General features: G+C 43.7%; 2 protein-coding genes across 4 annotated transcripts in view; both read right to left on the reverse strand.

Annotated features, from left to right (window-relative positions):
* Positions 1-18,496, reverse strand: part of CPZ (carboxypeptidase Z) — a 77,476-nt gene extending 58,980 nt beyond the window's left edge. Inside the window, exons 1-2 of one of the 2 annotated variants that reach the window (XM_080407353.1) lie at positions 5,849-18,496; positions 105-615 (exon numbers count right to left, since the gene is read on the reverse strand). In XM_080407353.1, coding sequence (XP_080263479.1) covers positions 105-192 — 88 coding nt within the window. In that variant the 5' untranslated portion in view covers positions 193-615; positions 5,849-18,496. Of the gene's footprint in view, positions 1-104 lie in introns of both variants that reach the window. The other variant, XM_080407352.1, reaches the window with a different exon arrangement.
* GPR78 (G protein-coupled receptor 78) lies at positions 17,122-24,971 on the reverse strand. Of its 2 annotated transcripts, none has more exons than XM_080407402.1 (3): positions 23,345-24,971; positions 22,736-22,849; positions 17,122-18,743 (listed from the first exon to the last, which is right to left on the reverse strand). In XM_080407402.1, the coding sequence occupies exons 1-3, from the start codon at positions 24,010-24,012 to the stop codon at positions 18,506-18,508; spliced, it is 1,020 nt and encodes a 339-aa protein (XP_080263528.1). In that variant the 5' UTR covers positions 24,013-24,971; the 3' UTR covers positions 17,122-18,505. The 2 variants fall into 2 exon arrangements, with proteins under 2 accessions (XP_080263528.1, XP_080263529.1); XM_080407403.1 differs by lacking the exon at positions 17,122-18,743 and adding an exon at positions 18,751-19,896.
* Between the last annotated feature and the right edge of the window lie 209 nt (positions 24,972-25,180).

Here is a 25,180-nt window from a genome sequence, read left to right on the forward strand (position 1 = left end):
AGTGACAGCTCCTGCCTCCCTCGCCTTGAAGCCGGAGCCCTTTACTCTGCTCATCTCCAGGGGAAGGAAGGAGAGAAGGGGACTTTTGGGGTGGTTAGCCTTACCTAGGGTTTCTTGGCCAGTTTCACAGCGGGGTGCCGGCTCGGTAGCCCTAAGCAGCCCGCCGAGGAGGAGCAGGAGCCTCAGGACCATGCTGGAGCCCCTTGCGCAGGCCGTGCAGTGATGTGGCACTCGCTGCCTGATGGAGCCGAGCCTCAGCGCGGCTCTGGCTCTCCAAGCTGCAGAGGAAATCAGTGCACTGCAAGGGCATGCCCACGTCTCACAGTATGTGCAGTCCAGGCGTCAGATTTCAGCTAGCATTTGAGCTTGGAAAGCAAAAGGCTTTGAGACAGGGAGGAGGAATGAGCTCCCCCTCCCCTCTGCCTCCAGACAGTCTCACTCTTCCAGCCTGGTTTACAATTTCATAAACAGTTTGAGTGAAGGGGGGTCCCTGCAGGGATGCGCCTGCCTCATCCTCCACCATGGGTCCGATGCCTTTGGTCTTCATGCAGCAGATTTCCTAAGGGACACGGGAGCTTTGTTAAAGCATATCTCACTGAAGCCAAGAGCAACTGCCTGGAGAGAGCAGGGGGAAGAGAGACAGAGAAAAGCAAACAATCGAAAGCCACTTTCCTCCCAAAGAATGGTATTTCATAACCCACTTAACTGCAAGTTTAAAACATAACATGACAGCAAAGGAACTCTAAGCTGTAAGCTGTATCCCCTCCAACACAGTGAGAATGGGAACCCATAAAATAGCTAGCAGTATCCCCCTCCATATTCTCCTTCTGAGCATTTTACTTAAGATCCAGTTTACAGAAGCAAACTTGGAGGGGTACCAGTCTTTTCTGTCTAGTCTTTAAAAAAATAACTTCACAAAAATGTAGATAAGATGCCAGAACTACAATACAGGCTTTAACTGGATAGTAAATCTATATTGAGTTTATCTTAAATTGACTTTTAAAGGGTTTTTTTGTTTGCTTGTTTGTTTTGTTTTGTCTTTTTTTTTTTTTTTCCCCAGAGAAATATGCATTGTATGTTTTTATCCCTATGTAACAGGTATGGTGGAGAAGCTTGCCTTAGGTAGGATGTGAACTCCTAATTTCTTACGTATACATCAAAAAAACATCCTGTATCACAGGAAAAGGAATTTTTCTTCAAAAACCTAGACCAAAACAGACCAATCTTTCCAGGCAGTGCATATTCCTTTGAGGACAGATACCCACTTACACATGAGAGCAGAGAATCTGTCCTTGCAGTCAGAGCACACCGGCTCCTGCTGATCACTATCAGAGAGATCAGTAGGGAGTTATGATGCTATATGATAATGTAATCAAATAAACCCCCCTATAGGGAAACACTAAAGAGGCTGACAGAGCAGGAGAAAACTATATGCATCTCGGAAAGCAATTGATATCATATTTAGAAGAGATTATACTGCTAGATGGATTGGGAAGCTCAGCAATAAAGTACATCCTTGGTTACCAGGCTCTGCAAGGGAGGGCAACTTTTCTTGCCTCCAGGATTTCCTACTAGATCTGGAGACTGCAGAGTCTGCCCTGGGAGTAAACAATACCAAAACCCATCAGACTTCAAAGAACAAACTTCTAAGGAGAACCATGCTATTTAGCTGCCTTTTTTCTGCCCTGATCACAGAGCAGCATGTCTGGACCCTTGGGAAAAAAAAAAAAAAGAAAAAAAAAGAAGAAGAATCAAAAAAAAGCTATTACCAACAGAGCTCTGAAAGCGTGGTCTCCAAGGGCAGGAGTACTTCACCTTTCGCCCAGCATCCCGGCAGCCTGAGGTCAGCTCTGAATACCAGTGTGCCACATTGGTACCTGCTGTGCTCAGGTACAGCTGGTGGTGTGTCTGAGCCGCAGGCCTGCTGTGTGCTGGGGGCTGCATTTTGTGTTAAAGGGAAAGAATGTGGCTGCTAACTTCAGTGATATGGCTAAATTCCTCACATCAAAAAAGGCTGCAGAGATTATACTCACCAACAGAATTTGTAATTTTCTGCAGCCCTCAAGAGTACAGAGTGACATCTCACCCACACATCCCAATGCTTTTTGCGGTGAGCTCTGCTGTGGAACTAAGCCTTCAGTAGCTGTAATCCCACCAGTTTTCCCTTTTTCTGTCTTTTTCTTGTTGGCATTTTTTTGTTTCAGCCTGCGATTTCTCACTTAATATCCCATGCTTCAGCCTAGGCGCTATATCCTTGTGTCTCCTCCCCTCCACTGCACTTCAAGCCACCAGCTCCAGTTTAGATGCCACATACTTTAGGACCACATATTTTAAACCACCAGCAAACATACATCTACTTTACCAGGATCCCACAAAACACTTCGACACCTGCTTTCACCAACACTGTTAGTTTACTGTGATACTCCACATTCATACAGCACTGTATACTTCATCTTAAATACTAACGAGAAAGTCCCATCACACTGAGAATACTGATTTTGTGTAATTTGGGAATGTCCATTCATTATTTCTGTGAACTAAATGATTGTGGTACACATTATATAATCTCTTGTTCTCAAGATTATTGTATCCATCCAGTATTATTTGTAGCTTGTCTATGCATTGATTTCCACACACCATCTCCAGTTCAACCAGCCTTTGGGCCATTAAACTGTATTCATCAGAATCAAACAGAGACAGCATTTTCTTTGCCTTCATAAGGCAGTACAACCTAGTGACTAATGTGGATGAGCTCTGGAACAAAAAGAACATTGTGTCTCATCATCATAGCAATATGCTCAGCCTAATTAGCCTTGCCAAGGGTCACTACTCCTTGGCCTCAGTGTAAGCTTTCCAGGACCAGAGCTACCGCCCTTACATATGGTTGCAGCGTGGTACCCTCACTCCTGCAGGTCACCTTGGCTTTCTTTATGACATTGTCTCGAGCTACAGAGTAGCTTGAAGGGACTGCCATCTCAGATGACAGGAGCAGAGCTCTACGCACTCTTTGTGTTTTCAAGGTTATATCCTGTCCCACACCAGAATTGTGTGCACTGGGCTGCCTAGGAGAGCCCTTTAAAGCTCTTGTCTTTTGATTTTTCTTGACTTCCTTAAAAGATCGAGAGGAAGTATTGGGCAGGAGGAGAGACAGAGGCCTTCAGCATTGCTGTCGGAGATTACCCACACCCAAGGTTTGCACACCCAGGTTTACCTCAAACATGAAAATGGGAGAATTGGCCTGCCTGAGGGTTAGCTCATTCACTGCAGCCCTGGGCTGTGGCATACTCTGTGGCTCCTATACACACCAATATACTGCAGAGCAAGCTCTGCATGGGTATGCACAATAAGGGAGCATTTGGTTCAGTAACTTACCTGGTGCATACACCCAGAGACTATTCAGTATAACAGAATGAACAAGTAACAAGAAAAGTGATAAATTAAATCCATAGACACTCAAGAATTAACAAGCAGGTGATAGAGACATGAACAGGGACCAAAACATATTGGTCACTTACTGATGAGCTGTTAAAGCAACGATTTGGGCACAACCTTGAAGCAGGTCAGCCTGAACTTCATCACTGATAAGAAACATTACATGTGATTATCATCAATATTATGAGATACTAGAAGTGACTTCAGGGACCGTGCAACTTACTATGGCTTGCTTAGGGGAAGGAGCAAAGGGAAAGACCAGAGTGGATCAGGGAGGCACAACAGCAGGAAAATCAGAAAGGAGGGGGTTAAAGGGAACAGCTGCATGCAGGCTGCTGGGCACTATGCTCATCTGACTGAGTCCTGTGCCTGGTCCCTGCAATCCAGTCTATCTTCGTATTAAATCCTTTAACTTTTTTTACCCCCTGTGTAATCTCCCTCTCTGACCTAGGTGTGAGTGCTGAAAGGTGAGTGTGCCAGGAACTGGAGAGACCAAGGTGCAAGCTTGCAAGGTCTAAGTATCGGCAACTGGAGAGACCTGGATGTATTTGTATTTCCCAAATGAACATAATCTTATGTCTATGTTTGTGTATGTGTAGTTTTCTAGTAAACTTCAGTCTGGATTAGCAGACAAGTAGGAGAAGACTTGCATCTGGAAAGACAAGGTCTGAACCAGTGGCTGGGTCAGGGGCCCAGGGCACAGACATGGCCTGAGAGCTTGCACTGATACTTGAGGGATTTGAGAATGTGAGCATACACGTAAACCCAGAGAGGGGGAGCATGTGTGTTTTCACTAGTGAACCTCAATTCTGAACCAGCCAGAGAGGGGAAACAGGACTGGGCATTTTGTATTTGCATTTGTGAGAGTGCTGTGGTAAAGGCAGGGCTCTTCTGGCACCAAACACATGTAACACGTGGGTGTGTGTGCCACTGTGGGAGTCCTCACTGCTGGCTGAACCTACAATTGGGAACAGCAGTAGCTGCACCCGCAGGTCTGGGACAGAGAGATTCCTGGGCATTGGAGCACACTCACGAAGAGGGAATCCCCAGGTCCTGATTACCTGTACCTGGCACCCATAAACATCACATCCCTAACAGGCTCCAATACACCAACTAAACAAACCCCTCAATAGCTGGCATCCAGAAAGCTCCAAATTTCTTTGCTTCTCAGCTTCCACAAACCTTTTACATTCAAGGAGGATGTCTATTTGGTACCAAGAAAAAAATTACAACATAAGTAGGGGAGACGGGGACCTAAGATTATCAGTAAGATAATTAGCAATAAAGGTAAATTTATCAGTTTGTCACCACCACCTAGCAATATTCCCATGCTTGCATGCCATAAGGCATGAAGAACAGAAAGTCTGGAAGGGTTATTTCATTACTCTTACCTTAAACTGGCTGTTCTTTTCCTCCTTTCGAAGGGGTTTGACCTCAGGCTTTGCAGTGTGTCTTTCTGCGAAGCTTTGTTCCCCTGCGCATGGTTGCTGCCTCTGGGCTCCCCTGTAGACCTGCACCTTTCTGAGGGGGACAGAAGTTCAGCTACTGCTCCTCTCACCCATGCAATATTGGCAGCCATCCAGCATTTCTACCTTGTTTGGCTGTTTTTCAGCCCATTATTAGTACTTTGTATATATCACTTGTTCTCTCATATGTTTGTTGTGTGTTGTACCAAATGGGACTAACAAGCAGGTATCGCACAGGTGCATGGCTAAAACCTAAAAGCATTAAAAGCAGCTAGGGAAGGGATGGTCAGGAACAAATGGATTTACCCACTTCTGTCTTTTCATTTCTGGGTTTTAGTAAATCTTGTAGGCTTTCCTGGGAGTTGACATCATATTTAATCTTAAACCAGAACTTGATATATTTATCCCAATTCTAAAAGAATCTTAAAAATGGACAAACAAATCCCAGAGTGATGAGCAGATGTAGCAGCATCAGCTGGATGTAATCATTTGCATTTGAATCACAACAATAAAGTTAAATAATTTTACTAGCTCTTATTGCTGACTACCTCTTTCTTGATCAGACCTTTCTGTTAGCCTACAGTCCACAGTCCCCTAGCAATCCAGAAATCCTCAGACAGGATAAATACCTAAACTGGTTTATGTCTTTGGCAAGTATTCAAAGTAGGATTAAATACAGTACATTTAACTTGCTTGCATTCTCATGATTCTTACTATTGTCAGGGAAATTTAACAGAGGGACGTATCAGACTCAGACTGGTTTTCATTACCTGGTTCTTTTTGACTTTGCTGATAGGAGGTTGAACAATAAACAGAAGCAGTGCTGCCTAGATAACTTTTCTGAAGGACAAACAGACAGAGAGCAGATCAAAATGCTACTTCATGACTTGTTATTCTCTCCCTCACTAGGTGCTAGGGAAGCTGGCAGAACAGTGTAATGCAGCACATACCATTTGCTCCAGTACAGAGTCAGCAGGCGTAGTTTTAGGACTTTTTGGTAGTTCAGTCCAGAAGATACTTCCATTTGCACAGCAGAAACCAATACCCATCCTGCTTCCCCCCTGCCATTCAGTTTCTGCAGAACAGGGCAGAGAAGAGGAGCTGCTCTCAGAACAGATGGGGAGTGGATTAGTAACTTCCTGCAAAGCAAGAGCGACTTTTAAAAAAACCCAAACACCTCTATCTTTGCAAGACTTTGCCCCCTGTGCCCTGATTGTGCTCCATGCAACAGCAGAGATCTGAGAAAGGTCCCACGAGGGCTCTCCTTTCAGCTTCTAGGTGCTAAATTGAGAAAAACACATTTGTTCTCTAAACAAATATTTCTAATTCAAATTAACATGCATGTGGATAAGAGAAATAGCTATTTTACTGTAAAGATACGCAGACTGTTCTGAGCTCTGCACTTGTTAAAAGGAACAGATATTTTGGGATGTATTTCTGTGCCTTCTGGGACCAGTTACATAGCTTTTAACTTTCTCACTGAAAATTTTTTCAGCAGTTCCTTTTATCTCAACTTTCAATTTGTTCCCCTTATGACCCACAAGATTAAATGAAACAAGCACAAATACTGAGTGCCACAAATTTGATGGACAGGCTGAGAGTAGAGAAAAAGATCACACAAGTAAGAGTTTTCTTGTTTTCCTACACGGTACCCTGAGAGTTTAACCTAGAATGGATCATGGGCTGCAACTTTCTACATGTCCCAGATACTTCAGAAATTCCCTGTAACTTCTGGCAGGTTTTTTTTTTTTTATCATTATTGACCAAATACCTATTTGTACCGGCTCACTAAGGGAGGAGGAGTAATGTGCTGGTAGATCTCTGCAGAGCAGATCAGTCTAGTCATTACTCAAAAATTAAATTTCTTGCAATGGCTTAAAAATTTGAATTTAATTATTTTCTCTTTATTTTTGATATTTTGGCATGTTTTGCCAATTTTTTTCCTGTTTTCTCTCATACGCCGGAAACAAAAGCAGGCAATGAGTGAGAGGGGGGTGTCCCCCTCCCCATCCGTCCACCTTAATATTAGTTGCAGATATTTCTTTCCTCCCTGGTTAAATATAAAAAATGTAAAAAAAAAAATAAAATTGCAGCTCTTGAAAAATATTGAAATAATTTAAATTCAGTACAAGTACTGCCAGTGATAATTAAATTCCGTTTTCATCTTCTGACTTGTCACAGATTAACTAAGTCAATGACCCACAAAATTAGTTCCTTATACCACTTCCAGGTGATCCACTGAACTGATCCTATCATAATGCAGAGGAATGCAATTAAAGCAGGAGAAGGTCTTAACATCCCAGAAAGATTCAGCTGAATGCATGCCTTTCTTTTAGCATACCCTTCATGTGATTTCTGTGCTTGCTTGGGCTAATCAGTAAGAAATGAAGCCACTCAAAGTTTCTTTTGATGACAGGAGAAAATGATGTCTAGTTAAAATTCAGCCATGATCAAAGGCACAAGTGATACAAAAAACCGGAAGGGAACCTGATACCAGATGGTAGAATGGGACCATAAAGGAACAACAGTAATAAATATGACTACATACAGGAGAACATGTGTAAAATGACATGCACCAATCACCAAACTCTGCTATAAGCACACAACATTATTTAAACTTAGTCATTAAAAAGATAGAACTGACATGAGGACCTTGTTATCTTCTCAAAGGCTGCCTCTTATTACTCCCCCACGTAACGCAAAGCAGGATTCCTACTCAGGGGTTACTGGTAATGCATTTTGCAGTTTTAGTTCAAGATGAGACCCAAAGGTGAGTCTGCCTGACTCCCACAAAGCAAAGAAAATAATATAAATAAGTTGGTGAATCACAGAGCTGAATATATAACGGCTACAAGGAAAAATAAGTGTGCTCAAAAAAAGATCTGTGCTTAGAACTGAAGGTCTTTCTTTTCTTCTGATCACAGATGGAGTATTAAAAATTAATGTAAGCTCTACCAGAAAAGAACTTGACAGTCCTATTTTGAGACTCATTTCACTTCATCTCTTCTCCCTGTCTTGCAGAACATTAATGCCAAAACATTCAAAAGAAGTCCTCTAGGGCTTGCTTTGCACATTTGCAGAGGTGCTGGAAAACATTTTGAAAAAGTGACTTTGAGTGCTTTAGTTTGTAGATACCCAACTGGGGAAACACTTAGCAGATCCCGATTCTTTGAAGGCAGATCCTAAGCACTTTTCAGAAAAATCAGGCCCTCCAAGGCTGATGCTTTCCAGAACACAGTGTTAGACAGCAAGGACCAGTAGCCATTTGGAATGATCTTGGCATAAGAGCTCCAAGGATTTCAACCTCACTTCCACAAACAAGCTTCCGAGTCAGATCAAGACCCCAGCCTCACTGAAAGCCAGGAAAAACAGGCTGCTAAACTTGTTAAAACTGGATGTTTTCAAAGGTGTTTAGGCACTTTAAAATTATGTATCAGTATACCGAGGGTCTACGTTCAACTAAATATCTGCGTTGACATCATTTTTAAGTGTCTTAAGATTTGGTTTCTGATCAAGGTTCCAAGCCTTTAGTGTGGCATAGCCCAAATTGCCCCTAAATAGTGTCTTTTAACAGATAAGGAATTTAAATTCAGTATTTATTTTCTTCTTTCATTCAAAGAATTTACAAGCCACCAGTGGAAGTTACAAAGACCAAACATAAAACAATAGTAAGGTGCATTTCTTTCCAGACAATCTTTGGAAGACATTATCTCTAGCCTGTGGTATTCAGGCAAGCTCCACTTGCCATGCTCACATTGAAGATGTGCTGAATTGCCCACAAAGGACAAAGAGGTGCTGGATAGGGATAGCAAAGGTGGAGAGACAAGTCTGGAGGCCAATCTTAGGATCACACAGGATCCCACGCAGCCAGCATATTCAGCAGCGGGATATCCAACCCCACAAAGGCATCACAAACAGTCTGTTTGCTCTACAAAGAGCAAGCTGACCTCGAGGCTGTTCTCCCAGCTTTATCAAAGTCTGTATGAGCATAACCCATGCCAGACCTATATGCAGCATCTCAGCTCCCCGAGTCATTTATAAGAAAGTCATTAATTCCTAGATATAGATATCTATTTCAAATGTAGTTTGCAACAACATCTGCAAGGGGGTCACTGGTATGGAGTTGCCTCATGTGACTTGTTTCAGGGTTCAGCAGGAGAGCTAGAGTCCCACATATGTGGGGACTCTACATAGTCCCTGCTATGAGCCACCTTCTGTCACGGTATTGTGCATCCAATGACATCAAAAGCATGAGGGTTTTCATCTCAGGAAAAGCATTAACAAACTGGAAGAGACTTGAAGAGAAGTAACAAATAGGATGGGGGCTTAAGCATTGACTCATCATGAGAAATAGTTTGAGCTGCTGAATATGTTTTTTTTTTTCTTGGCCAAGTCTGAAAATATAACTGTGGCCAAGTCACAGTTATGAATGGTCAAGAGAACAAGAACAAGGCAGTCAGGGAGAGTAAAAGAAAGGCTATAGGCTCTTAATTACTAGCCACAGGCTAAACTCTGGGAACAATACCAGTCATGGGCTAAACTCTGGGATCAGCTCCATCAGTTATTGCTACTGATATCAAGATGTTACTCTAGTTAAAGATCTGATCCAGAACTGCAAAGTTTTTTACAGATATGAGAAATGCCTTATCATCCACATGACACTAATACCTATGGGAGAGTTTTCTTCAGCTTACAAGGACAAGACCCTTAGCAGCTCAAAATCTGCTGTCTGTCATCCTAGCCACGCTAGTAGCTCCTTGAGCTACTGCGACAAGGGATTTGTATTTTTCCAATTTCCCTCAACCATTGATTTTACTGAGTTATCCTTTGCTATTTTACTATGATGAGGGAACAAGAAAGAACCAGTAGCTCATCAAAAAGATTAATTGTATTTGTCAAAATTTTGATTAGTCAGGGCTATCCTTTAAACGACTGCTAAGCAGGACACATTTGGAACACAATTATCCAGAGAAATTCCTGCAGAGGCTGATTTTTTCCACTCTCCTACAGATTACTGTGCTAGACACAGCTCTCAGTAGCTCCTTCTTTCTCCTTGAAGTAAACTACGTTGCACTAGGAGACAAATCCAGCCTCCAGCTTTCCTCTGTGAGGAAGTCAGGATGTCAAGAAACCTTGCTAGCTCAGAGCAAGTCATTTACATACTCCACCTCATGTTGGACCTGTTTAGCTTCAAGTTGCCAAGCAACAGCTACCCTCAAGACTCATCAAATCAATGCAGCAGCAGTAGGGGAAATTACAAGGCAAAAGGTCCTGGGATCCATTTATCTGTTTTTTTGCAGGTTCGTATCATGTACAATTGAAAGGCAAAAGGTGACTGACACTCTAAGGGCTAAACCTGAGATCATCAGCATTGGAAGAGGAGGCTATGAGCTGCCAGCGCAATACCAGATATTTAGTTATTGCAGAACAAGCACAGAGAAATGCACTATGCATCCACATTGGGTAGGCTGCATTTCCATCCAATCTTCCCTGCATGAAGCTTATTGGGACAGTAGGTGGAAAGTTTTCTTGAAGCTCCAAAAATAAGAATTATATTTTAATGAGGAACTCATGCTGAACACCTTGATTCAGCCATAAATGGATATCTGGTAATTTTATCTTAAATGGAAAATGTGGCAGTAGTCATATTACTGCTCTCTGTCTGCCATTGACTGCAGAAATTGGTAAGCTGTAATTCCAAGGGACAAAACAGATTCAGTAAAATTCTTGGTTTGATTCCTTTGGCTGTTTTCTTTGTTGAGCACAAAAAAAGCAAGGAGCATAGCTTTCTTTCTATTTTATTTAATCTGCATTTTACAATCCTGCTCAGCTGCACAAAATTAAAACCTGAAAAGGCTGTCAGTGAAAAATAATTAAAAACTACAACAAAAAACCCAAAACCACAAAAACAAAAAAACCCACAGAAAAGCAAAACCAGAGGAAAAAAAAGATATGTTCAGGTAGAGGCTTTAAAAGGTGATGAAGGTGGAGGAAGCATCGGGACTGACTGAGCTTTCAGCAGTTGCAAAGGGAGCACAGGCCAGCAGAGATGCAAAGAACAAATGATGCTGCTCCTGTGCCTACTGAGCTCTAAGCACAGAGATGAAAATAACTGAATAGATGGGAATTTACAAATAATAAGAATAAACAGGATTTTTAAGAAGGAAGGAACAAACCCTGGGTTTGAATCACTTTTCAGGGTCACTGTCAGAGTGCTCCTCTGGGTGTGGAAGAAAGGAGTCTATAAGTGTTAAATTCTGTTGGCTGTAGTGGCTGTGGTTGCTCAGCAAGCCACAGATATCTATCAGGGAGAGGACAGCAAGGGTATACACAGAGGGACATGAGAAAGTTTAAGAAAAAACAGGACTCATAAGTGTAAGCAACAAGTGTAAGAAGTGTAAGGACTGGAGTGCATCTTCCTCTACAGCCATACCATCTGCATTTTCAGTCTGCTTAATATCCTTATGTTATCATTTGAAGAAAAACTTAACACCTCTTAGATTACATTTCCATTCAGTGCTGTTAATGTGTTTTGCTAAGGATATACAAGAATCCAAGGAGATATATATATATATATATGTATTTTAAATGTGACTAATTCAGTGAATAGATGTCTTAACTGAGCTGTTCTTCAGTGGTCTTTTGGAAAGATTTCTGCAAATTCAGACTTGGACTCAACTGATGAAAACTTTCAGGTAAAATCTTGGCTTACTTCCACCTGAAGTCAGTGAAGCCAGGCTCTTATCCCTACCATATGTTCCCCTTCAGTTTTGCCTCTGCCTACTAACAAAATGAGTGGGATGTAACACACAGTTCCGATATAAGCAGCTCTCAGGAGAGGAGCTCCCTCCCCCTTTGTCATGAGTGCCCTCCCTACCCACTAAACTTTGCTGTCATGTACACAGAGTCCACGGTATCTCAAATTCTTGTTTGTACAGAGGGAGAGAAGGACACCTTCCCTACCTAGCTTCCAGCCTGGCCAAGGCAATATTCTCCAAGGAGAAGACAGATCCCAGCCTGAGCTCTCACACCCAGAGAAGACCAATGAAGCTCCATCTAGAAAAGCATAAAAGGGAGCTGTGGCTTCAAAACATGCAGCTGTGTTTTGTGAACAAGGGTTGTCTGCCACTGCTTTTTACATGGTGCTGGTGTGGCAAGCTCCTCAGGATGGAAGGAGGACCACCTTGTTCTTGTTTTCTAAATAGCTTTCTTCCAGAAATTCAGCTCTGCTGTCAGCTCTAAGGCATCCCCAGATATCATGAGAAACACATTTTTAAATGCCTCGGAAACTTTAAGCAAAAGATCAACAGATAGATTCAAGATAAAAGTGTTTGCCTCCCATTCCTAGGTATCTTCTAAACCTTGTTTCACACATTTTGTTCCTTGCTTGGCTGTGTGGTCTTTCACATGTCTGTACCTCAGGGCTCCTGAGAAAAGCAGTACTGGTACTTCCCTGGCTTCCAGCAAGGTAGTAAGAATAAAAATATAATGGAGTATTCAGGCTACTGTGTGGGGAGCCCGAAACATATTATAAATGCCTCAAGCATGTTTCATCAGCAGCGACAACAATAAGAGTCTGATTAGCTGAAAAGCCAGATTTCAAGCTGACAGCCTGCTTGAGCTATGCCCCTGTAAGAAGTGCTCAGCAGTAATTTGTGAAAAAAAAGGTCACATATCACCAATCGACATTTTGTTTTACTGTGAATAAGGGCAAATATGAAACAGAGTACTTAAAACTCATCTCGCGAAGATGCATACACGAACCCAATCTCCAGTTCCATCCATGGAGCGAGGGCACTGAGCAATTTATTGGGTTTCAATAAAACATTCTGAAAACGTGCATCAGGGTTGACAGCTGCAAGCCAAGAGAACAGAGTGGCTGGATATGTAAAGGCAGGAATTATAAAACTGAAAAGAAGGTGGTAATGAGTCTGCTACTTAATGTCAGGCTTCACTGAAATACAATTAGAGTACTAAACCTTCAGCCGGGAAAAAAAATATTCAAACAGAGAGTGAGTTAAATAAAGGTACTCTAGGGTTAGGCATGAGGAGCAGAGGTTTTCTGGGAAGCATTTCAAGATGTCAATCCATTTGGTTCAGGAAAGGAAACTTGCAAACTTAAACATATGCTGGATAATTTGCTGGCTACTAACCTGCATATGCCATGTACAAACAGCAGGATGCAGTGAAATGGTGAAATACACACAACAAATATGTCCCAAAGGGGATGGTTTTGATTTTTCTTTGGAGAGTCTTTATCCCCAACTCATCAACTTGCACGCTTGTGATAGTGGATTGGACTCTGGTTAAAAAAGTGGTGCAAGTGGACTGGAATGGCCTGTAGTTTTCAACACTCGAAAATAACTTTAACCATACAGACCCTATGACATCTAACATACGTGCTTTACAATTAGTTTATTTTGCATAGAGAATGTGTGAATAGCCTGGCTGGGAGCAACTCATGGTTCATGCACTGCTCACTTACAGAAAAGAGCAGGAGCACCTAGTTTGCATCATGCACTCATGTCCTGGCAAGGAAAACCTGCTGTTAAAGGGAGAAAAACCAGGGGCATGCAGAAATGTGACCATCCATTTGGCCTGTGTCACGTTCATAAGCCACAGGGGAAAAGTAGCTCCAGCTCAGAGTAGGAGCTGGTTGCATATACTGAGCCAAGTGACATTTTGCTCTCTGAAGCTTCTGGCAACTGAAAGATATTAATATATTTACAACCTTTCTTAAGGTCATCTCTGCTGTGTCTCCAGCTGAGCCATTAAATATTAATTGGACCTGCTTTCCAAAAATAAAAAGCAGAACCTCTAATTTACTTGTGTAATTAACACTTCCCACAAACCAGGTGTCCTCCTGAACCAGACCAAAGAAGCCATTTGTCTGCAGTTCTGAAATATGCTATGCGCTTTGGAGACAGACACACAGTTGCTTGTTTATTGTGGGTGCACAAGTGCACATAATTATTTTTGGAAAAAAACCCACCCTTAAATACAGAAGAAAATATGCCCTCCAGGTGATACAGTCAAACCTTCCCACTTGATACAGTTCTTCCCATGCAGTACAGCTTTCTTTGTGTTTGGATTTTGTTTGTTGTAGTTTTTTAAAGTACTTTAACTAGATGAGTGTGAACATCTTGTCACAGGTTTTTTTATTCAACAAAGCTCAATGCTGCTAAATTTCTCAGTAGGGCCAAATTTTAACCCACAGTTGTAAAGAGCCTGATCACTCTCTGGTCATATAGGAGCACTTGCATTGAAGAACTTTGGCTCCTACATGCTTAACCATGTAATAAGCTTAATATTACTATTAGCACTGAACTTTTAAGTTCAGTACCATCATTACTCATGAAAAAAGACAAGGTAAATATGTATTCAGTAATCACTGAGCTGCACAGATTTTTTGCAAAAGTCTATTAGGTGCTGATTTGCTCAGATGAACAAAATGCTCTTTCTTTAGCGAGGCTAAGGAATTTGCAGAGTGACAATTCACAGAACCCGAGGTCCTCATTGCTCTGTTGCCATCTCAGCTCAAAACCATGTAAGTTTTTGGTTTTACACAAGCCAAGAAAACTGCTTTTGTTTTTGCACTTGGACTGAAGCACATCCACCTTGTCAGGATTTAGCAGGCTGGGATCCAGCTTATATACCTAAACCTTTTGGGAATCTGTAGTCTAAGCACTACTCCACTTCTATTGCCTCAGAAACTCAGTTTGACTGTCGGTCTCAGAGTTTACCTGCAACATAGGTGCTAGGCAAAATTAAAAAAAAAAAGTTTATATTTCCTTTGGAAGTGGCAACTCTCTTTGTGATAAATAAACACCAGCACACTCACCTAGGAAATGCCACATGCAGGCTAGCTTCCTTCCTCTGAAACTGCAGATTTAAAACTCCATCCTGGATCTTGCCAGAAAATATTCAAATCATCAGGCTTGGAAATACTTTGATGGAGGCGTGTTAAGGAAAAAAAATTGAAGTTTAATGTCTTCTTAATTACATGGACTAATTAAAGGTTTGTTGTGCTGCAGAGTTTGTACTCTGACTGCCATTAGGAGGAGGGATGTCACCCAGGGAAGTTGCAGTTCTCAACTCCAGTCTTTGCAGCCAAAATAAAAGTTTGGAGAAGGAAAGACCATTTTGCTGATTCAGATTGCAACCAGAAGCTGAAAAAGCCACAGCCCAGGACTACTTCTGGGCACTTCTGCTACCCCCCTGAGGAAATGATGCTTCTTTCACACACTCTTTTAACAACTCGCCATTGTTTTCCCTAAGCAGCCACAGGTGGGTGACAGCTCCTTCTGCTAGGGAAGTCGTAGTGGCAGGTAGCTCCTGCTGAACCCCCGTGGTGTTTCCAACTATACAACACACCTGCCAGGTATTTGCCAGTCTCTTGTCTCCTAGCAAAAAACACTCCAGGCCACTGGGCAGAAAATTCAGATAAGGTTTTCTGGAGTGATACCTTTGAGTTGGCAAGAGTGTGTCAATGGCAAGATGCCATTTTGGATATCACACTTCAGCTTTGTTGGAAAACTGATCCAAACTAAACCCTACTGTCAGGACCGTGCATCTAATGTCTGCCTCATTTAAAATGCCAGTAAGAGGGAATCAACAACCTTGCCACCTCTGGTGGATGCTCCCATTGTGTAAGATAAATGTTCTCACCTCCAGTAAAGCACTAAATCCTTTGATCCTTTTTTGCAGCATCTCCCAAAAAGGGGGCAAAGTGTGGTTCCCCCCCTGTCTCTTCCTATCCCCAAATAACCTAGAGCATGATGAATGAAGCACCAAGCTAACAAGAGTTTCGCCTACATCAGGAAGCTGGAGGAATGAAACCGAGACCTCTCACTAAATGCTTCCTCCATGGTTAGAAAAGTAGAGCAAACCCTTCTCTGGTGGGAAGTGGGTGGTGAGAAGAAGGGAGAAAGAAAAATTTACCTACAGAACTGGCTGTGCATACCGAGCAGAGGAAGATGCCTTTTGGTAATGCTAAACGAGGCAGTTAAACTTCATTGCAAATCCAGGCTGAGGACTACGGCTCTCCTTGCCCTTTCTTAGTTTCTGGTCTACAGCATACTGTAAACATTAGCTTCCTAATTCTCTATGGAAATTTAAAAGATGTTTTGTAACACCCAGCACAGGCTCAAATAATTTTCTTTGTTTTTGTTTTCTCCCTGCCTGAACCTGAGCACCTCTGGAAATGTTCAATGCTTTGTGAGGTTGCGTGGTATTGTAAAGTGTGTGCATGATGACACCCTCAACTGGTATGGATAAGCTTCATTAATTAACTTAATACCAGATGTAGCAGTATATGTTCTGTTTTATAGCTTTAGAATGTGGCTTATAGTTTAATAGCTTTAGAAGTTTATTACTGTAATAGCTTTAAAGTTTATTATTTTTTTTTCTCCTCTACTATTTTCTTGATACTAAGAAAAAAGTCAAAACAATTCTTTATTTCATTTGTGTGTCTTGGAAGTGACAATTTAATACTTTTAACTGTATGTAACATATTCCTTTCTTAAAGCGGCACTATTTTCTTTAGGAAACCAAAGGCAATTAACAATTGTAGGTATCATTAAACTCATGTTTATTCACAGATAAATGCTGTAGTCTATCAAAACTTTTTGGCACAAAACTGACAAAAAATAACTGAGAATTTAGCATCACTCCCACCCCCTACAGAGCTATCTGGTCCTTACATTGCAGCTGAAATGAAGGACTGAAGCATCAGGTTTTTGTAGTGGCACAGCAGAGGGGGAAGATATGTGGAGGCAGACAGGAAGATAGTAAAACTGCAAAGATTCCACAGACAGCTTTTTTTTCGGAAATACTGTATTTACACAAAATTGGAGAGAGTACAAATACTTTACTAAGAAGACAAAACCATTGTAATACATTCAATTTAATAAACACAGGCAGAACTATTGATGCAAAACACAGAGGCCCAAGGTATTTGCATGGGAAAAAAAAGCATCAGAAAGGCCTCAGAGATTAAAAGAAGGAGATAAGAGAACCTTGCATTTGTTATGCAGCATCGCCTTTCCTTGACTTCAATGGAATTGCAATAAGATGCTCTCCTTCCTCATTGTGGATGGTGGAAAAACCCCTCTCGATGTGCTGACTGCTCAACGCTGATTTTACAAAACAGTTATACATATACTTAAATTTCAGCATGGGAATAGAGCTGTTAACTTCAAAGGAAATTATATTTGTGCCTAACCACATGCTTATATGCTTAGTTTGGTCAGGAGCAACCTTCTCAATGCTTCGTAGGGTCAAGTTCAGTTTTACATTAAAAATAGGTGTTCTTTACTGTCTTCTTTCTTTTTTTTTGTTTTTTCTTTCTTAAAATATACTTGGGAATTGCTTTAATTTTCCCCTTATGTACTCAATTAGAAAATAGTAGCTTATTGAATGCCATAGAATATTTTGATTCATGTCTTATATAATCAAAGGAATATTGTTCAAAAATAATTCCCATATTTTTCCAAAGCCTGTTTAGATTTAAAAAGAAATAATAAGTGAAAAATACACATAATAATAAAGCAGCTTTGTGTTTCTGGGCGTTTGGCAGCAGGTCTGTTATAATATCTCTTAGACATCTCTTAGTATCAGTTAAATCACCAGATTAATCAATCATTATTGAATAAAAGATTGCACAATATTATTACAATCTACCAAATATAGCCAATGCATGAAATATTGTACACATTATATATCCTTTAAAAAGAATTGATATATTTTAGCCTGTTCTTTGAAAACAGATAGCTTCTGAAGTAATATATCTTAAACACAGTGGTATCTGTCATTTCTACTGTCTAACTGATTTTTTTTTTTCTGAATAAAAGCTTCTTTGAATAGGATTACTAGCTCAGTGATGGAACTACAGTGCTATTTAACTAAATTCCATATATGTCTTTGTTACTGTTGCTGCGTTTATTGTAATCACATACCACTGAAGTGCTAAATATTAGTAACTCAGATATGTGGACTTTGGTTATGCTTGATAGAATACTGGCATATCAAATATATGTACCACTTCCTAAAGGCTATGTTACAATCATGATGCCTAGTAGTAAATATTAATAACAACAATCTCAGATTCAAAGTGCTGACTCACTTGAGGCACCAATACAATAAATCAATTAAAAGACTTATTTGTAATGTTCAAAACTAACAGAGCAGATCCTGAGCTGTCAAGTTACATGTACAGCACAGAGGACTCTCAACCTCTCCTTCCATCCTGGGGATTCCTGTGGTCCCAGAAGACACTGGAATATCATGTCTGATGTGGAATGCTCCAAGATATGCCAAGTCTTCAGACAGGAGACATTAAAAGCTCTCCAAGCTTCTCTAAAGCCTCCAAAGGCTCTCTTAAAGCCCCTTAAGCCTACTCCTTTTACTCAGGGAAGAGGCTTTGCCATATATTGTACTTGGCTGCAGACCAGGGAAGAGCCTTTCATGAAAGTCCACAATGAAATGCATCACATTAATGCAGCTTTCGCACCCTGGAGACACTGTCACCACTGTCAGCACGAGAGGGAAAAGGCAGCTTTCCAGCAACAGCAAGCTCCTGTCTCACTTGAAGGGGAATGCTTTTCATGTTAATTTGTTCTGTGCAAGCAGTAATCGTTTTCAGTATCGAGAGAGCTGTTGTACCCCGATGACGGATATAGGTCCCTCTTAAGTATCCTATTGACGATGTTGATCAGAACTTTTTTGTACTGTTGACGTAAAAGTGAGTAAACAAATGGATCTGATGCAGCCTTACTGTAGGTGAGGCACTTGCTTATGATTCCCCAGTAGTAATTTATGGTAACAAAAGGAAGGAGCTCTATCAACCTGTTAAACATTAAAGAGAGATGGAAACACTTGAGTGTTATATTCACACTGAGCCCATGCTCAACTCATGCTTCATGAAATATTAAAGTAAAACTTATTTTCTTACAGCACTCAGTCCCTGCAGGAGAAGGGCCCTGTACTTACTTACTCCTTGGATTCAATAAAGGCAAAAGGAACTTTCCTAGCAAGGCCACTGGGAGACAAGAATCATTCCCTCTATGGAAAGAGAGAGAAAGTGTGTTTTTAATGTTAATGCTCCCATGCATCAGAGATAAGAAAGCGCTGCAGTTTATGGCTCACTTTCTGAGTTTAGAGAGTTGTGCTGGTAAGTAGTCAGAATCTTGGTGACTTAATTGATTACCCCTCTCCCAAGGCAAGCTTGAGATAGGCACACGTGACTTGGGGCATCCAGGCACACTCAGATCAGTTGCTTAAGTACAACTGTCTAGTGACACTTGAGACATTTGGGTACAACCCCCATGGCATCAGGCTGCTGCTCCTGGAAGTTGTGGGTCTTCTACAGCCTATGTAGAGGTTTTGTATACTATGCAGCATATCAAATGACACCCGAAACCTGGTCTAGATCACTGAATCCACCTCCTCAGGTTCAGAACAGTGAACCTGCATTGCACCACTGCTGTGAATTCTCTCATATGCAAAAAGGATTCATGTTAGACCAGTATAGTACAAACACTGTGGCAGTATTTCAGAGAGATTCGGGTGGCACCTGCAATCCCATAGTATGCTTAGGAGCACAACTGCATCTGCTTACCTGTGAGAGTTTCTGCATGCACTTGACTGACCACTAGTTTGGCCAAAGAACAAAAGCAAACAACATTTTTATCATCATTATATGACCAGTCAGCTGTCTCCAGACCTGGGTCTTCTGGTCTGTGCTTCACGGATGATTAGTGGCCTTAGCACCTCAGTTGAGATGGGTGTATTAATCACAGGGGGAGAAACTGCAACTAAGTTAAACAATTTTTCCATGGAAGTGAGAACAAACCTTTAGACTGTTCCAGCAAATGTCTGGCATACAGATCATCAGCAGTGGGCAGACTCTCCAGGACGGTGGAAAGAACAGGGTGAGAAGTTTTTATTATCTGTACATCTTTTGTGAAACCTTTTGCAGGAACAAGAATATACTATTTTGCTATATTAATTCCAGAAGAAAAAAAAAAAAAAAAAGAGTACCATGAGATAAAATAGCCCTTTTCTGTACCCTAAAACATCACTGTCTGAAGATGTAAGATCAGAAGCTTTCTCAAGCTTGAAGAACCTTCTGGCCTCTTTCCAAAGTGCAGAGCTCCTACCTTGCAGGGCATTGCCTTCTGAAGCTGTTCCAATCCCTCCACATAGAAAAGCTGACTTACCACCACTAGGACTGAACATTGCAGCAAGTGGTTGAACTCTGACAGGAAAAATTCTTATTATTATATGTAAAAGTGAAATCATTCCTATGGCAAGTGCATTTAAAAACAAGATGACTTCTGTTTGAAGCTGCTTGGAAAACAAAAATCCAGTCAAGTCAAAACAGAGAGAACAGGAAGACATAAAACGTGAGAAATAAATGTACGATAAATGACACTTGCTGTATGGTTGCTTAGGTTTATGCCATCCTGTATATCATCCTAATACAAGAAATATACATTTGATATTTACACAATTCATTTTTTTATAAAGACACTAAACAAAAAGTGAGGTATCTTTCAGTCATGAGAATAGATGCATTACTATGTGTTCCATTTATTGTGTTATGGGCCTCAACACAATTGCACTGAAGCCAACAGAAGAAAAATTACACAGATTTTAATAAGATAAAGGTCCTGGCCAAACCAAGTCATCCTTAGAAATATCCATCTGAATGCATCTTAGTATCATTTTCTTGGTTTCGGTGTTGTTACAAAAAAGATTAAATTCATCTGTCGGCTCTTAGTGAACAGACGAATGTCTTGATAATGAACATAATCTCATTCACATTTCTGAAGTGAGGAGCAAACACTGAGCTCACAATGCAACCTGAGTCACCAGGCCACCGAGCAAGAGAAGAGGGGGGATATCTTTCATACTGCTTCCATAGAGATAGCTTCAGTGCCACTCCCCTAAAAAACAGAATGGGGGAAGAATGAAGACACCACGGGCATGGCAGCAAGTCCTCCAATCTCAACTCCACCACCTTTTATCTAGTGCTGCCTGGATACTGCTTTGCCTTTGGGGCAAAGAGCCTTTGAGGATGTCCTCTCCAAATACTTCCTATTTTGCTGTTGCTGAACCAACTAGGTTCTTGTGATTGAGGCAGAAGCTGTACCGTGACACACATTCACAGAAACCAGCCCTCAGTCTTCTCTGTAGTGACACATCAGATACCAGTTTGTCACGCTTAGAAAATGCACCATTTTCCAAATGCAAGATCTGAAGAAGGAAGTTGCTTTTATTTTAGAAGTTTATGAGAGAGATCTCCACGCTGAAAAATGTGGCAATGTTGGAATTTGCTGAGCTCAGTAATGTTCAGATGGAAGGAAGATGGCAAAATCTACTTTGCTCAATATAATTATATCCTGATTATGGCAAAGGTGAATAGAAAATGACTCAGAATGTACTGAACAGTGATCAATTAACCTTTTAACTTTGTGATGTAATGATAACATTTGTAATAACCCTTTCAACTGCAGAAAAAATATATGCAGCTATCCAGGCAATCAGTCAGGAATCCTTTTCAACATATAAATGGGAACTGAAATAAATGTCATCCTAAAGGTTAAAAAAACACTGTAATTTTTGTGCACTAGCCTAAATCTGTCCCCCTACCCACGTAAGAAAAGGGTAATAGCAATGGTCAATAAATGGCCTATATATATGTGAATGGCCTATATATATGTGACTGTGGAAGACCTGTGTGCTACAGCTGGCTGAGTGCTTTGAGCTGGTGTGGCTGCAGACCCCAGAAGCTTGGTAGCAACCTTGAGGAAGCCCTCACCAGGGTGGTTCTGCAGACTAGTGCACCTTTCTTGACAGAAGTCAGTACTCTTCAAGGGTGTCTTGAACACAAAGTGAAGTGGGACATATTTCAAAAAATCATTTGTGAAGGATGTAACCTGTTTTAGTCAAGAGATGAAAGGCTAAATCCTGAGGTGTTGCAATTCAGCATAGTTACATGGGCTTCCAGATCATTGATTTATGCAAGATTTAAAAATAATAACCATACGTTGTCCATATGTTGTATAAAGACTATACAAGTACGAAATGAGGAATGTATACATGGCTACTTAAAAAGGTGCGAACTACCAGGGTGGATGCCAATAGTTCTGGCCAGTTGAGGAGCATGGTGTTTCCTATGCATATTAAAGGCCTAATTGTTGGTTTTCCTGGGAGATAACTCTTACACTTCATCACAAGGCCATGCTGCACCATTAGCATTATATTTACAGATGTTGATGTCTCCAGACACAGGGCTTATCTGACAAATTATCAGCCTGGATAAATTTACATTATGTCACCTCAGCTTCCAATAGCAGCAAGCTTGGCTTTTTGCCTTTAAAAAATAAAACAACAAAAAGACCTGAGCTAATCAGGAAAAGAAGTCTGCTTGCCTCTCTGTTGCTCAGGCTGTGCTAATAAGGAAGGGTGGCAAGTCTTTTCAACTGCTTTTATCTCCCACTGGTATGTAATTAATTCCTGGTACTTGTCCTAAAAGCCTCTTGCTCTTGGCAGGGGCTCCCAGCCTTGGCTGCAATGAGGGAGGGAGAGCCAGGGGCTTTACCCAGCGAGCTGGGTTGGCCTGTGTGAGGGCCTCTGTGTGTGTGTGTGTGTGTGTGTGTGTGTGAGTGAGTGAGTGTGTGCATGTGTGAGTGCTCTGCCCCTCGGAACTGGCCCCAGGTCTCTGTCAGGATCTGGCACCCCAAAATTAGCTGTGCCCCCCCTGCCCCAACCCCCTGTGCATCAGATGGCACAGCGGTTCCGGGAAGTCCCCCACCCCAACAGGCGATACTAACCTGGTGATAATGTAAGGACCAAAACAGATCACAAACGACCCTATAAAAATACTGATTTTCTTGGTAGCTCGCTGCCGCCTCCGTTTCTGCTCGTTCAGACAGCGCTGCTTCACACTGCAAGGGGGAAAGCAGGCGGTGGGTGAAGGCAAGAGCGAGGAGACGGGATGGGAGCCCCGGGGAGAGGGAAGGGCTCGCTCCCGGCCCGAGGGACCCTGCCACGGCCCAGGGGAGGGCAGGGCAGCCCCCGGCCCAGGGGAGGGGAGGAGAGGGGAGGGAAGGGGAGGGCAGCCCCCGGCCCCGCCGAGCCCGGGGACGATCGCATTCACCGAGGCAGCGGCTCCCTGTGAAAGGGAGCTCAGGCAAGTGGGAGCAGCCGGCGAGCAGGACTAACATTTACACAAAGCAGGCTACAAATGCACAAGCCACCGTCCTCTGGCACTATAAGCAGAGCCTGAAACTAGAGGCAGAAGCGTTCGCGATGTGGCTGGGGCAGGCAGGAGCACAGGAAGGGGTGCTCGGGGGCTGGGGGGTGGGGTACAGAGCATCCTCTCCGCCAGGGGTACCTATGCAAGTGCCCCGGGGCTGTGAATACGAACAAGCACGCATTACCTGGGGTGGATATCCACCAGCAAAACCAGAGTCTGCATGGTAATAATGTCTATTCGCTTGCAGTGGAACCGGGCAACTTTCAACACCTTTAAATAGGTGAAACACAAAATCACCAGCGACAGCATGAAACTGGTGGAGTGAAAGACGATGGTGAACACTGTAAACCTTCTCCGCTCCGTCTCTTCCTTCAGGTGCAAGGTGCAAGAGGCATAAACGCTGCTGTAATCTACCCACGAGTAAAACAAGGATACCAAGGGGAACGTGAGGGAGTGGAGCCACGAGTAGCCCATCAGTATCACAGCGTCCTTATACCGCATCTTGCTGGTGTAGCTTAAGGGGAACACCACGGCAATCCATTTGTCGATGCTGAGAGCTGCCATGCTCAGCATCGTATTGGAAGTCAGGAAAGTTTCCAGGAAACCCACCGCTTTGCAGACGCAGCCCCCGAGGGGCTGCTGGTTCCTCAGGATCCCCAGCAGCGTAAAAGGCATGTTCAGGACGGTGAGGAGCAGGTTGCAAAAGGATAAGTTCACCAGGAAAACCCCGGCGACCTGCTTGCGGATCTCCGTACTGTAGACGAAGCATAGCAGTACCAGGAGGTTGGAGAGCAGAGAGACAACCAGCACCAGCACGAGGAGCAGCGCCAGCAGCACGCCTGCCAAGTCCATCTCTCAGCGGGTGGCCTGGGGTGGGTGAGGGCAGGAGGAAGGGGGCATCCGCGCCGGCACCGCAGCCTCGCCTGCCACCACCCGCGGCCTCCCGCGCATGTTGCCGGGGGGCAGGAGCCGCGGGAGCGGGGAGCGGAGCCGGGGGCAGCGGGTGTAGGGAGAGGGGCAGGCGGCGGGGAGCAGAGCCGAAGACGCGGGGAGAGGGGCTGGGAGGCCGGCCGGGGCAGGGGGAAGAGGACCCGCGAGGAGCGGTGCCGGGCAGCGGGGTTAGCGGGGGCCAGGAGCAGAGGTGCCGGAGCCGACGGCAGGGGCGCCGGGGCTGCCGCCGGCCGGAGCCGAGGGAGCGGGAGGTCGGGCGCCCGGGAATCGGAGCCGGAGCTGGCGGGGCCGGGGCGCCCCGGGGCGGGGCCCGGGGCAGCGGCGGCGGGAGCTGGGCTGGGGGCAGCGCGGTGCCGGGGCGCGGTGCCCGCTGTGCGCTGTCCGCGGTGCTGAAGCCGGCTCTGCCCCGACGGCCGCGCCGCCCTCGCTTCACGCCGCCCTCCGCGGTGCCCCCCGCGCCGGCGCCCTCGCCGTGCCCGTGGCCGTGGCCGCGTCCCGCCGCGGCTCCCCCCGCCGCCGGGGGCACGGGCGCAGTCAGGCACTGAGCATCTTCCCCCGGTGCCCAGCCCCTGAAATACTCCAGCCGCGGAACCTCCCGCGGCGACTCATGCGCAGACGAGCGGCTGCGAGGCACAGGCTCAGCCAGGGAGCGCGGAGCCGGTCCGATCCGCTGCCGCACGCAGGAAGCAGGGGAAAGCCCAGCTCTCCGCTGATGCGCAGCTCGGGACGGATCAGACCTCCCGACCAGTCGCTAGTAGCTTAATTCGCGTGCAGTGCTCAGACACACCCTGAGTGCAACGGTGCATACAGCATTCCTGGAACCTGTCAAAAAGCAGCATCTGTACCTCTTGGAAGGTTCCCCGCCCCGCCCCCCCCCCCCCCCCCCCCCCCCCCGTCCGTCCGTCCGTCCGAGGGATCACTTGCCTTTTTTGCCCCCTTTTATTTCATAGCACCCAGAGGAGCTATGGTTGCCCTCTGGGTATTCACACTGTCCCCATCGGCCAGCAGCGAGGGATGTTGCTTGCTTAGAGACCACTTTGGCTGCTTGGACTCACATCTTCCAAGCCCC

The sequence above is a fragment of the Falco punctatus genome (assembly GCF_963210335.1).
Source record: "Falco punctatus genome assembly, chromosome: 1".
Classification (NCBI taxonomy): Eukaryota; Metazoa; Chordata; class Aves; order Falconiformes; family Falconidae; genus Falco; species Falco punctatus.

Coding starts and splice junctions, on each gene's coding strand:
- GPR78 (XM_080407402.1), bottom strand. CDS start 24,012: ATGGACTTGGCAGGCGTGCTGCTGGCGCTGCTCCTCGTGCTGGTGCTG. Junction 22,850..23,344: donor CTGGTGGATATCCACCCCAG/GTAATGCGTGCT, acceptor TCCCCCTTGCAG/TGTGAAGCAGCGCTGTCTGA. Junction 18,744..22,735: donor GGTCCTTACATTATCACCAG/GTTAGTATCGCC, acceptor AATGTTTAACAG/GTTGATAGAGCTCCTTCCTT.